The sequence below is a fragment of the Lupinus angustifolius genome, chromosome LG20 (assembly GCF_001865875.1).
Source record: "Lupinus angustifolius cultivar Tanjil chromosome LG20, LupAngTanjil_v1.0, whole genome shotgun sequence".
NCBI classification, from domain to species: domain Eukaryota; kingdom Viridiplantae; phylum Streptophyta; class Magnoliopsida; order Fabales; family Fabaceae; genus Lupinus; species Lupinus angustifolius.
This window is the reverse complement of record NC_032028.1, coordinates 16672222-16686138: the sequence shown is the minus strand read 5'-3', so window position 1 is coordinate 16686138 and position 13917 is coordinate 16672222. Positions and strand designations below refer to the sequence as shown.

General features: G+C 34.3%; 1 protein-coding gene across 1 annotated transcript; it reads left to right on the top strand.

The window, feature by feature from the left end:
- LOC109336421 (heterogeneous nuclear ribonucleoprotein 1-like) lies at nt 858-4387 on the top strand. The gene is made up of 6 exons (XM_019573011.1): nt 858-1060; nt 2072-2112; nt 2253-2416; nt 2536-2635; nt 2848-3017; nt 3699-4387. The coding sequence occupies exons 1-6, from the start codon at nt 903-905 to the stop codon at nt 4224-4226; spliced, it is 1161 nt and encodes a 386-aa protein (XP_019428556.1). The 5' UTR covers nt 858-902; the 3' UTR covers nt 4227-4387.

Sequence of the window (13917 nt, the reverse complement as noted above, 5' to 3'; positions counted from 1 at the left end):
TCTAATTTTTATACAAATTAATCTAATCTTGACTTTCATTTATAGGTATTGTTGAAGAACAATACTAATGACGAAGAGCTTAATTTCGACTATTTTCCTTAAGAAGATGTAAATAGTTTCACTCAAACTTCATCTCTAATCGACAATGTCAATTTAGGATCTAATGAAGACAATGATAGTTGAATAGATTAAAATATTTAATCTCTATATGAGTTATTGGGTTTTGATTTAAATTTTTAATTATGTAACATTAAATTGTTTCATGTACTTCTGTTTTGATTTATGTATATGCATTATGCAAAACATGATATTAATAAGTGTATTATTCCTTATTCTAAAATTTTAATTAATTATATAATATATAATTATATACGATATTATGATATTGTCCTATTTAACTGAACAATCTAACTAGTTAAGTCAGTTAGAACCTATATGGACCTCTTACAAATTAATATCTAGCTCGAGTTTTATAACATTGGTTATACATATTTTTCTAAGTTATTCATAACTTACCAATTTAACAACTTTTCCAATTGATTAATAAGAGTTTTGAGTTTGGTGATAATTATAATTTTTTTTTCAAGAATATAATGAATCTTTAATGGAGAAAAATTTGGTGGATAAGCAAAAAAAAATACCCAAATAGTCTAGAGATATATTTGATGAAACTCTTAATTTTTTTTGTGAGGGAATTTAATCTTTAAAAAATTAGACAAATTGGTAATATAAAAAATTGGAGATGAGTGAATGAGTTGGAGAGGCCCATGGGCCTATAACAGAAAGTTATTAGAAAGAAAAGAAAACATATCTATGTAACAACCACACACCCTTATATATATCTATTAGGGTTACTTTCTCTATTCACTTCTTCTACCCTTTTTCTAAAATCTTAATAACCAATGGACTCACCCGGTGATGAACACGTTGTTGGTGGCGCTGAACAAAACGACGCCGTTATACCCTTTTCTCACAGAGAAGAGGATGATGAAGAAATTCAACAACACCAACACCAACACCACAATTCTCATCCTCTTACCGGTGATGGTGCCAGTCCTGGGTAACATTCCCTTTTCTTTTTTTCTTTTTTCTTTTATTTCTCACAAACAAAATTGAAATATGAAAAGGGTTTCATATGTTCTTGTTAGTTATTATAAGTTGAATATTCGAACATTTGGTTTCAATTGCTCTAGACCCCATAATTTGCATCAAAATATATTTGATTTCTCTGAATTCTTTTTTGCGGATTTCTCAGGAAAAGGGATTTTGATATATATTAGTGAAAAGGGTTTTTTTGTTATATTTGTTTATTAGATTTAAGGTTTTAATTTTCTATGTTGGAGATTCCAAGAAAACCTCAATGTTGCAGACTATTGCGTAATAAGCGATGTTAATATTGCTGTCACCGACCCAGATTGATAACCTTGCTTAGATGTTAATATTGTTTGACTTAGTTCTGAAAAATACCCCCGTTAGATTTCGGAGGAAAGGTTTTTTTGTTGAGAAAAAGATGTTACGGTGTAAGTTTTTTACACTGTTATGTCATCTGCCATTCATCTTTTAATTATCATTGACTCTTCAAAAAAAAAAAAAAAGTAATCTAAGAAGGGTGAAAGATGCACTGAGATATTACACTCTTCTTTTGTTATGTCTTCCAGTAAACAAAAAAGTTCCTTTTTATCATTCATAAGAAAAAAGTTTTTGTCATATGTCCTTACTCCTTAGTAAACAAAGGACTAAACTTTTGGCATTTATAAGAAAAAAAGTTTTTGTTACATGTTGCTGGTTAAATTTGGATATAATCTAATTGAAGTTTGGAACCTTGAGAAGCTCACCCAGGTTGAGAAAAATAGAAGAATCATTTTATTTAGCTTTATTACTCAGAATAGATTACTCTTTTTTACATTTATAAAAAAGGTTTGCTTGTTATATTTTGATAGTAAACATAAAAAACCTCTTTTTGTATTTCTAAGAATGGCTTTGTTATATGTTGTTAGCTACTTACTTAGACGTTAATATTCTTAGATTTGTTAGTTAGATGCTAATATTGTTAGATTCCCATAATGTGCAGAAAGATATTTATAGGTGGTTTAGCGAGAGAAACGACCATTGGTTAGTATTTAGTGCTTTGCCTTTATAATTTTATTTTTAATTATATTTATTAGAATTATTAGGGTTCCGATCCCCTTTTATATTTTGTGCATTTCTAGTTTAATGTATTGGTTTCTTTCTTACATGGTCTTCATATGCAGCCCAATTTATCAAGCACTTTGGTAAATATGGTGAGATTACTGACTCTGTCATCATGAAGGACCGCAAAACTGGCCAGCCTCGTGGGTTTGGGTTCATAACATATGCAGATCCCTCTGTGGTTGATAAAGTCATTGAGGACACTCATGTAATCAATGGCAAACAAGTAAGACTTGCATTTAATGAGTTTTTAGCTTTATGATTTTATTTGTTTTGTTTTAGTTGTGGTGATTGATTAGTGAATGAACGATTTGCTGGACCTTATGGTTTTGGGATCATGTTTAGGTTGAGATTAAGCGCACAATACCAAGGGGAGCTGGTGGTTCTAAGGATTTTAGGACAAAGAAAATTTTTGTAGGTGGGATTCCTTCAACTGTGACTGAAGGTAGGTTGACTCATTAGTGATCTAATATTTGCTGCTTGATTGTGAGTTGTAATAAGGGGTACACATCATAGAACACCTTGAGAGAGTGAATATGAAGACAATATGGACACACACACACATAGAGAAAGTATCTTGTTAATCATTAAATAGATGCACCAAATGGCTCCTTGCTTTGCCTGATATCATTATTAAGCAGAGATGCACTTGTGCAGATGAATTTAGAGACTTTTTTACCCGCTATGGAGAAGTCAGAGATCACCAAATAATGCGGGACCACTCCACTAATCGTTCTCGCGGCTTTGGGTTTATCACCTTTGATGCTGAGGAAGCTGTTGATGATCTTCTGTCTTTGGGGAACAAGATTGAGTTTGCTGGAGCTCAGGTGAGGAAGATTTTATTCAAAATGAGTACATTCATTACATCTCTTGGGCTAATTTTTAATTGTACATTTGATAAATCTATTCATTAAATAAGTTCGAAATGAATACTTTCATTATACATATCATATATCTGAAAGAGGGAAGTAAAGGGCCTTTGACATGTGGAACTGACTTTGCAATCTTTGGGTTAGTTATTATAAATTAATATTTGATAAGTTCCCATAGCCCACTAGTTTGGAGGATTATGCACTTGTCCACCCTTTTTAAATTTTTGTTACCAATAATTACATTTCTGAAACAAATCAACTCTACTACAGGTTTAGTTTTTATTTGGAGGCCCATTAATGAATGTCTTTTGTGTTAATCCCCGAAGTTCTCATGAATCACCATTCACTTTATGTAATAATTTACTCTCAATAATCAAGGAACCAAAATTTCTGAATTTCCTATTGAGTTCAATGTACCAGTTGCTGTCTACTTACCGGGTTTTGTAACATATGCATCAATCTTGAAGGGGTATTTCTTTGTTCTTACCATTTGAGCTATCATGGTTGGAGTTGATGTTGTAGACCGCATTATATACATATTATATCCTGATCAGGGAACTTCTTGAATTATGTCATCTATTTATTTTTCATTAAATGCATTATCAATTAAGTAACTTTCTTACCTTTCTTTTGTAGGTGGAAATTAAGAAGGCTGAACCAAAGAAGTCAAACCCACCGCCTCCATCATCCAAGCGTTACAATGACTCAAGGTCTTCCTACGGTGGTGGTGGTGGATATGGAGGAGATGCTTATGAAGGATTCGGTGGCGGCTTTGGTGTTGGAGGTTACAGATCCGGTGCTGGTGTCTATGGTGGTAGGGGCGCTGCTGCATATGGTGGCTACGGGAGTGAATTTGGAGGCTACGGTGGCTATGCTGGTGCGATGGGCCCCTATAGAGATCCTTCCCTTGGATACGCCGGTCGTTATGGTGGAGCCTTTAGCAGAGGCTATGGAAGTGAGTTTGGTGGGTACGGTGGACCAAGTGAGAGTTATGGTGCATATGGTGGTGCTGCCAGTGGTGGTGCTTCTTCTGGTGCCGGTGCCTATCAAAGTGGTTATGATGCCGGATTAGGTGGTGGATATGGAGGAGGGGCTAGTGGAGGCTCCTTTTATGGGAGTAGAGGAGGTTATGGTGCAGGTCGATATCATCCTTATGGAAGATAGAAAGTTGCTTGTAAACCAAGCAAGCCTTTTTAAGTCTAGGACTATGATATGTCTAGCATTAAATCAAGATTGTAGTTTGCGCTTTGGTTACATATTTTAAACTTCAATTTTCGAGAGAAAAAATGTTTAGGATACTTTTATTTATCAGCAGATTTATTTCTTTCAAACAAAACTTCCCATGACCTCTTTGTTGAAGCTTGTGTTCTGTTTGATGTTTTAGTGCTGCAATTTTTGCAGATGATTGTATTTGTTGTATCGTTTTTTAGGCTGCCATTTTCTTTATTTTGATTTGTTACTCCTTTAGACTGATTTCCTATTTCATGAAAATAAGGATTATGGTTCATGCCTTTGTATATGCTAATGTCACCACTTAAGTGTTGTTTTCGATACAATGTTAATTGCGTAAAGCTACTTCACACATTCACAATATCTATATATATATATATATATATATATATGCACACATGTATTTGTATATTTTTTACGTATGATCTTATTCAGTTCTAGACTGTCTTTGGGTTATTTTCAACAAAAATAACCTTTTTTGCTTCAAAAAATCACTTATAACAATTGAAACATAAGTTTATTTTTATGTAGAATGTAAAAATATTCAGAACATCATAAATTTCATAAGAATGCAAAATCCCAAGTATAAAGAAAAAAAGCTGATTATTTTATAAAGCACAAATTGCTATTCATTTTGCTCCAAAAATCATAAAAAATAAATCACTTAATTAACATAACCTACAAGAATAATGAAGTTTTAATATCACTAGGTAGTGTTAGTTGAATGGATACAACAATGTCATAAAGCTTTCTTATAAATAATACTTATTGATAGAACATTTGTCTTTAAATATTTCCTAATTATTTTGTTTGTATTCAAGATGCATGCATGAATGAACAAGAGTATGTATGCAAGCATGCATCACATATATTTTGATGAAGACAAAAAAACAAAATTTAATATAGACAATGATCGACAACATGATTAATGATCAATGACAACCTTGAAGGATTAACAAATCAACAAACAACAAGTATCAAATAAAGACAAGACTGAAGTTCATATATGGCAAACCATTCAAAAGAAGATCTAGAGGCTAAGTATTTTATATCTTTATTAGGTCTTAAGATGTTTGCTTAGAAAGAGTATAGGCTAGGATGAATCCCAATGGAAGTCTCACAAAGTTAAAATTAATCATAACTAAAATGAGACTTACATGTACGCATATATGATTTTCATGCACATGCATACATACATGATAATTGAAAGTGCGCATGTCAAGAGGAGCACTTTGGAAAGCTTGCATACTATGTGTTTTGATGAGGATAATTTGTGTTTCATAAGAGCTTGAAGATCATCAACAAATCGACAATGTGGAGTATGTGAGAAAGCTGCATGAGAAGGTGAAAGAACAACTTAAAAAGAGGACATGGAGTTATGTAAGATCAGCCAACAACGACAGGAAGGAAGTCATCTTTGAATCAGGCGACTGACTCTGGGTTCACATGAGAAATGAGAGGTTCCCCTCTCAAAGGAAATCAAAGCTTCAACCTAGGGGAGACGACCCATTCCAAGTGTTAAAAAGAATCAACAATAATGCATACAAGCTGGATCTTCCTAGTGAGTATGGTAACATTCGTGCTACTTTCAATATAGCTGACTTGACTTTTTTTGACACAGGAGATGAGAATGCACATTCGAGGTCGAATTCTCTTGAACGATGAGGGGATGATGTAAACCTAGTGGAGTCCAACATCAATGATGAGTCTTTAGATGGCTTAGGAGGTCCTATGACTAGGACCAAGTCCAAGAAGGTACAAGAAGTGCTTCGGCAACTCATATATGCTATCATGGATGCAAGCCTTAATTGGACCAAGCAAGATGACAAGGTCTTAAATTGCATAGTCCAAGCTGAAAAGCTTAAATGAGGATACACTTTGGTGGAGGAGCCACCATGACAACTTGTGTCATTACACCATGACAACTAGTGTCATTACATCTAAATAAATGGGAAGTGTCTTAAATCCACATTTGTCTAGGAATTTTATTTATTATGTTCAGTTTGTTTATTTTTCCTGAATTATTTTCATTAGATGCATTTGTTTAATTAATATTTATGTTTTGATTTTAGGAGTGCACAGTTATGCATTGGAGATAGAACAATGAGATAGAATATGGCACAGATCAAGGAGCTCAAGCACCAAGCTCAACACGACTAGAAACAATGAGAAGATCAACTTCAAGATATCAAGGCCAAGTCTCATCAAAATATGGAACTCCTAATCTAATTTCGGCCAGCACAAAAATAGCAACATAAATCTCAATCAAATCAAAAAGTAACTTTTTATTATATCAATGTCGCGAAGATAAAGGAAAGAATTATCTCAATTTCCAAAACAAATCATTAAGGAAAATTCAATTCAGATTGGGCCCCTTTCCACAACAAACAATTCGGCCAAGTCAACACAAACAACTCAAGGTGAATTCCAAGTATCCAACCGTGAAGATATTTAAGACTTTTAGATAGGGTTGTTATCTTTTCACATTTGTTTGTTGCTGACTATTTCTAAGTTATTTTTCCTATATGTATATGAACTCATGATTGAATAAAACAAGTTGATTTTTATTTGGAATTATTTCCCTTGTTAGTGAGTAATTCTCCTAGCTTCTTGGATGAGCCAAGTTATTATTCTTATCAAGAGATCATTCTCTTGTGGCAAACCTCACAGGCTTATCAAACATCTCATGTTTGTGGCGCCATTCCACCTCATATCCCCCTTGCATCGTCTTCCAAAATCATCGCATCAACTTCACTTAAACGCTGCCCAACCATAACCTTAATTTCCCCCACAAAAACTACAAACCTAAATCCACAAATCTAACACAAACTGTGCCCTAAATCCTTAATTCCCTTGAAATCTGAATCAAACAAAGTTATATAGCACTCAAATTCAATCAAAATAAGAGACTTTCACAAGAAATAATCCTAAATTAAAGACAACTCACCTATAGGTTGTCATCAATGAAGGCCAAGAATGCACAACTAGAGCTAAGTGTCTCATCTAGGGCGCCCATGCATAAGGCACATGTGTTAGGCATGTTCCATCCCTTAAAATAGCACACAGTTTCACTATTGGAAGCTTGGAGATAAAGAGAAGATAATGTTGATGATAAGGAGGTTGATTCAGATAGCAAATTCAAGAGGTGATCAATTCAGTTAAAGGAATTCAAGTAGAGGTTGTTGTGAAGGCTTGGAGATAATATTAAAGATAATTCCTTTATCTTAATTCAGCCAAGGAGATCAAGATAGTTATTTTTCAAACTCAACTCCCTAAATTCAAGCTAAGTGGCGTGTGGGAATCAAGCTGCCAACAACCAACCTTATCAACAATTTCATTCAGATTATGGATCAAATACATGGTTAAATCCTTTCAAGAAATTCAGCCAAGACTCATGCACTTCACCCCAAATAGAAATCTATTGACCATATGGCTGCATCAACACCACCAAGACCTCAAGGTTGATCTGAAGAAGTTTTCAAAAAGGAACTCAGCCTAAACAATCAAGACCAAGTCTACTCAGCCAAACAACTCCAAAATCTCAACCGAATTACATTAGTTAGAGATTTAAATTTTCAGATTTCATTTTGCTAAATTAGGAATTTTTTTTTGTTTATTCAAAATTAATTAGGTTAGACTTAGTCTTTTTATTCAGCCAAGAAAGATTACTTATTTAAGTATTTGGATTATTCATTAATGAAGTTAAGTTGAATTTGATAAAAATCTGATTTGTGTTCTAGTAGAGAGTTGTTCTCCTAAACCTATCTTGGTCGTGGTAAGCCTCTGTTCTTATCTAGTATCATTGCTTGAGGCAGAATACCGTAGCTTATCAAGCATCCCTTGCTTGTGGCGTTTCCCCATTCCTATCTATTCCATCTTCTTCAACAACAACCTACCCAATCTGCCCATAACACTCCCATACACTTCCAACCGAGAACACCAACCTTAAAACTCATACCTAACCGAGATCATCAAGCCTCAATCACATACCCAACCTTAACCTAACCCTATACACATTCCTTCACCCAAAATAGCCCAAGCACTACCCCAATCATATAAAGTTGAGACCTTTAACATCAAATACATCAACCTTAATCCCTACATTAATTCCACAGCCAAACTCTAGAACAAACCTAAATTAATCTTTCAACCGAACCCTTAACCTTACAGATCCAATCATACACAACCCATAGCCTATTTACCCTACTTAAACCGAACCAAAACAACCCTAAAACCCTAACCCAGAACCCAAACAACCCTAAACCCTAACCCATAACCCAAATCGAGACTACACCTAAAGAACCCTAATTTTCAAGCTAAAAAACGGTCCTAGTCTAAAGGCAACTCTAAGATGTTGCCATCACTTAGCAATCATACTATTTACCAATGAGAATAAGGCATGGAGTTTTATATTCTCGACCAATAGGAATCGCTCAAGGAGCCTCTTGTTGTTGAATGAGAATTGAATATCTCGCTCAATGAGATGATATTTTTTTGGAGGTCATTGCTTAGTGAAGACTTTCTCACTCAGCGAGACCTCAACATTGCAGCACTATAAAGGCAAAAATACATTCGTTTTTATGAGAACTTTTCCCTTTCTCTTCATTTCCAATTCTTAGGCTTAGGATTGTAATTTACGGCTTTTGTTATCCATCAAAGAGAGAGACTTCACGATTGAAGACATTATGACCTTGTGGAACTCACTTTGGTGTTCTTCCATGGAGGGTTTGATTACTATGGAAATGAATAACCAACCTTTCTCTTGCTAGGATTAGATGTAGCTACTCATTTTGATGTATCTATTTTGATTCACTTTAATATTTCATATTTATGCAATGATTCTTATTGTTAATACTTGTTTTATTGGTGAAAATCACATGTTTGAGTCTAAAATAGAATTATATCATTTAGTGTGTCTAATTTCTAGGAACAAAATACGGTTGGTTAATCAAGATAATGTCCAAAATTATTACAATTCACTTTGTCTTCACTCAATGAAATTGACGATTAGGGAAATGAGTTGCCGATCTTCTCATTAGGACACTAATGATGTTAGATATAAACGCTGTGAATACTCACTTTTTGTCCAGTCCAATAAACTGATTTTGCAATAAGAGATATTTTTGTTAATACCCATAAACTGATTTTAATTTTAAATTATATATATTAATATTTAACTCGAAAATGTGAAATATATAATAAAAATAAAATTGCAAACTCATTCCTATTATAAGTATTTATATAAATATTTAAACCCGAAAATAGGAAATATAAAATAACAATTTGATTTGAAGTGAAGGTGCTTCCTAAAATGGCTCAACCATTATGTGAGTGGGAGTCAGTTACCCAATTTTAAAGGAATAGGGTTATGCTTCTATTTTTTAAAGAGGTTGACAAAGAAGAAAGGAGGGACCGAACAGAAAAAAAGAGAGAGGAAATTAGAGGAAAAAATAGAATTCCAAAATTAAGGAGAAATTCACACACAAAGAAGAGAATTGTAGTGCAGTTACCGGAACAGGATTATTGCAGTAAGCGAATTCAGGTTAGTAATGTGTATTACATTCATACTAATTATAGTACACTACCATGCTTCATATATCAATGATATTCATCCTATAATAACATGTATAATTTTATATCAATTTCGTATGATGATCACTAACGAATAGAGACATATTTCTTATTCACTGTTATAATATTGATGCATATACCAGGACCTTGAATATTCATGAATGTTTATGTCTTTAGTGGATGAACAAAAATAACATAAACTAAACCAAACAACATCAATTTAACACCTAAAACAGAATCAATTTCTTTCCAATAATGAAACATATGTACTATAGGACCATCAAATAATAGATTAAATCAGTAATAGTGTTCATTCCCTTAACTCATCAATTAAAATCACAATCTATCATCCTTCAACACCGCATTTTGTAAACCTGAAATAAAAAATAAAAAAAATAAAAGATCAATCCGACCCGGAATTTTGAACCAGCGTGAGACCACCGTGCGGTGCTACAAACTGGACCGGCATGACAACCGGAGAAGATGAAGAAAAATAGAGAAGTCAGCTTGTTCAGGTGCACCTCCTCACAGTGGGGTTAACCCGAGTTCACGAACCTGTAGCTAATACCGTGAATGATTGGTGTGCCTTCCGCCATTCGCACCACCGCAATCCACCTGCATTCATTCACTACCATCGCTGAAAAAAATAGGAGTAACTTCAGTTAGGGATTCTAAATCCCTTTTCTCCTCATTTACCTATTTATTTAGTGCAGGTGGGGGTAACCGTGTGTTACCCCCTTTACACTCTTTATTTACTTTTATAAATATATATATATAATAATAATAATAATAATAATAATAGTCGGGGTAACCGTGTGTTACCCCAACAACTCTTTTATAATAATAATAGTAATAATAATAGGGGTAACCGTGTGTTACCCCCAACAGCTCTTTATCTAATAATAATAATAATAATAATAAAAATAATAATAGTAATAATACTTCTATTCATTCTTTATATTCATCTACTTATTATATGTTATATTTTGATTGTTGTTTGATTTATAATATTAATGAGATAATCTTGCCCCAAATTAAGTTCATGTTTACTTATTAATCATATAAATGTAGTATCAATGAATTTAATAACAATATATTTTAAGCTAAAAGTTGTGTCCTTTTTAATAAATAAAAGTATTTTCATGAGAAGGTAATAATGAGGTTACGGCTCGTGTCATATCTTACTTCTTACTTTGAATCAACTATCGGTTGTGGTCATCTGTACTGCTCCTGTTATTTATCAAAGTGGAAAGATGGTTAATGACCCATGTCGACTCTTCATTTATTAATTCTCTATCTTTAAAAATGTGTAAGTCATTTAAAAATAAAAATAAAAACAAAGGGTGTTTTAAGTATTTTTCGGGATTTAATAGCAGGGTTAAAACTCGTATTGTATCTTTCTTCTCACTTCGAGTCGAGAATCGGTAGCGGTCACTTGTACTGCTTCTGCTATCTATCGAAATGGAAAGAGGGTAAACAATCAATGTTGATTCTTCGTCTACTAGTTCCATTTCAATTAAATTCAAACAAATTTCTAAGCTTTACTTTATAAAAATAATAACAAGTTTTAATTGTTTTAGGATTCAATAGCGAGGTTACAACTCGTGTTGCATCTTTCTCTTCGCTTCGAGCCGAGAACCGGTCACGGTCATTTGTACTGCGTATGCTATCTATCGAAGTGGGAAGAGGGTAAGCAATCAATGTTGCCTCTTTGTCTATTAATTCCACTCTAATTAAATTCAAACCAATTTCTAAATCTTTTAATCAAACCAAATTAATTTTTTAAGAACTACGTAGTCTTGATTTCCCTATTGCACCCGGGGATACGTAGGAGCAATATGAACTTGTCAGACACAAATAAAAAATAAAAAAATATTTTGTAAGCAATTTAATTTAAATAAATTAAGGGTATTCAATGTATGCAATTAGTTAGGGTACCGTTTTATTACGGGCGAACGGGGTGCTAATACATTCCTCAATTCGTAATCGACTCCAGAACCTGGATATCAAAAATCCAAAAGCCCAATGTGATTTGGGCTTTAAAGATTTTTCTACATTTTTAACCATAAAATGTAGTGGCGACTCTAAGAGGTCGCGTAACCGAAAGCCGGGGCGCGACAGCTGGCGACTCTGCTGGAGATTTTTTTTTTTAAAGAGGGTCAGGCCCAATACCACTTTTTGCATGTTTGCTTTATACCCTTATGCCTTCTTTGTTTGTGCAAACTTGTGTATGCATTTTTATTTATGTTATTTATTTATTTTTCAGTCAATTGATTATTCTTGAACGTACTCACCTATTTCTTGTGCAACTTTTGGGGGGTGGATTTATTTTAAGGTCTATGTGCTTCCTCACACACTCACTTGTTACACTTGAGTTGCACACGCCCTACAACCGGGTGTTAGAGATTAAGATTAAGATATGGGAACATCTGCTTTGCCGGTAAGTGACCTTGTGTCACATCGGGTATTGGCATGATGAACCACCCAGATTGTTCCCATATATCATGAGTTGGCCGCTTGGGGAGCTAGTCTCTTCTCGTAACTAGCTCATGATATGTGGTTTCCATTCTTTTAAGATTGGATGCAGTCTTGTGACCTTTAGAAGTCTAGAACTTTATCGAGTCCACTTTAGTCAAAACCTAGCATTCCACCATAGGGTAGCAGCTTTCAGAAAGAAAACCTTCTAAGCATACCTTACATAGGACACAGGAAGCAAACCTTAATCCACTTNAATCCACTTGCATCAATGTACATCGTGAAACATGATTTACCATCATTCCAAATTATTTTAAATATGTTTGTGATATTTTCTAATTAAACATGATTTATAACTTACCCCCTATGGGCCCAAATACCCTTGGGACCTTTTTATATTAGCAAAATTGGATTGTACTTTTTATTTTTATTTTTAATCCTATTTTCATTTTTATCCTTCATTACATATCATACATCATTACATTTTATAAAACATCACAAATCATTATGTTCATGCATTCAAGTAACATGTTTTTTATCATCCTTAATAAACAGATTCCTTTTTTGAAAAGAGATCCGCGGTATAGTGAGACATGGAGGCTGATTCTCTTGTTATGGGTCAAGGCAATAATTTATTGGTGAAAAAGGGAGTAAAAGCTGAGGTACAAAGAATAGATGTGAACTGTTTGATAGAGTTGATCCCATAGATCCCTCAAGAAATTCAGAATGAGTTCAACAAAGAGTACGAAAGGCTGATTGATCTACTCCTTATCACTGTTGATGGAGATACACTGAAAGTTATGGGTGCCATGTTCAATATTGGAGTCCAACTCTGAGAGTATTTGAGTTTCCTAACTTAGATGCATCACCTACGATCAAAGAATATGACGTTCTGCTGGATATTCAGGTTCGAGATAGAGAGAAAGTCTATTTGTTCACTGAGGCTCAGAATGTTACAGAAGACTTGATAGAGAGGCTCATTGGGGTACGTCCGAGTTCGACTAACATCATGAAACAGGGGATGACCTTTGGGCTCAGGTGGAAATTTTTGAAGAAACATATCAGTCAAACAGCGGAGCAAGGAAAATGGGAGTTGTTCAAACCAGCATTCGCCTTGGCAGTCTATGGCATGATCTTGTTCCCATTTGTCCATGACATGATTGATCAGGCGGCCATTGATGTGTTCTCAAAATTCAGGACGTTTGGAGCCAACCCAGTCCCAGCTATCGTGGCAGAGACCCTGCTATCGTTCCAAAGGTGTCATGAAAAAGGTCATTTCAAGATCCGATGTTGTACTCAATTGTTGTATGTGTGGATGATTACTAGATTCAAACACCATCAGTATCCGGATTGGAGCAGACATCCCCTCTTGAGGTTCAGAAATATTATGGTGAAACCAATGCAATTGTTGGACTGGAAAAAGTTGTTTGACGAGGTTACTCCTAGGAATTTTGGTACAAAGACTCGCTTTTATGAGAGACACTCAGCAATCATGTATTCTTGCGGGGAGTACCCAAATATGGTATTAATGGGACCTCGAGGCTGCATTTCCTTCACCCCAGCTCTGATACTTGGTCAG

Excerpts from the sequence above, each read along its gene's own strand:
- LOC109336421 (XM_019573011.1), top strand. The coding sequence starts at position 903 with ATGGACTCACCCGGTGATGAACACGTTGTTGGTGGCGCTGAACAAAAC. Across the intron at positions 2,113-2,252 it reads AGCGAGAGAAACGACCATTG|CCCAATTTATCAAGCACTTT; the intron begins GTTAGTATTTAG and ends CTTCATATGCAG. Across the intron at positions 3,018-3,698 it reads TTGAGTTTGCTGGAGCTCAG|GTGGAAATTAAGAAGGCTGA; the intron begins GTGAGGAAGATT and ends TTTCTTTTGTAG.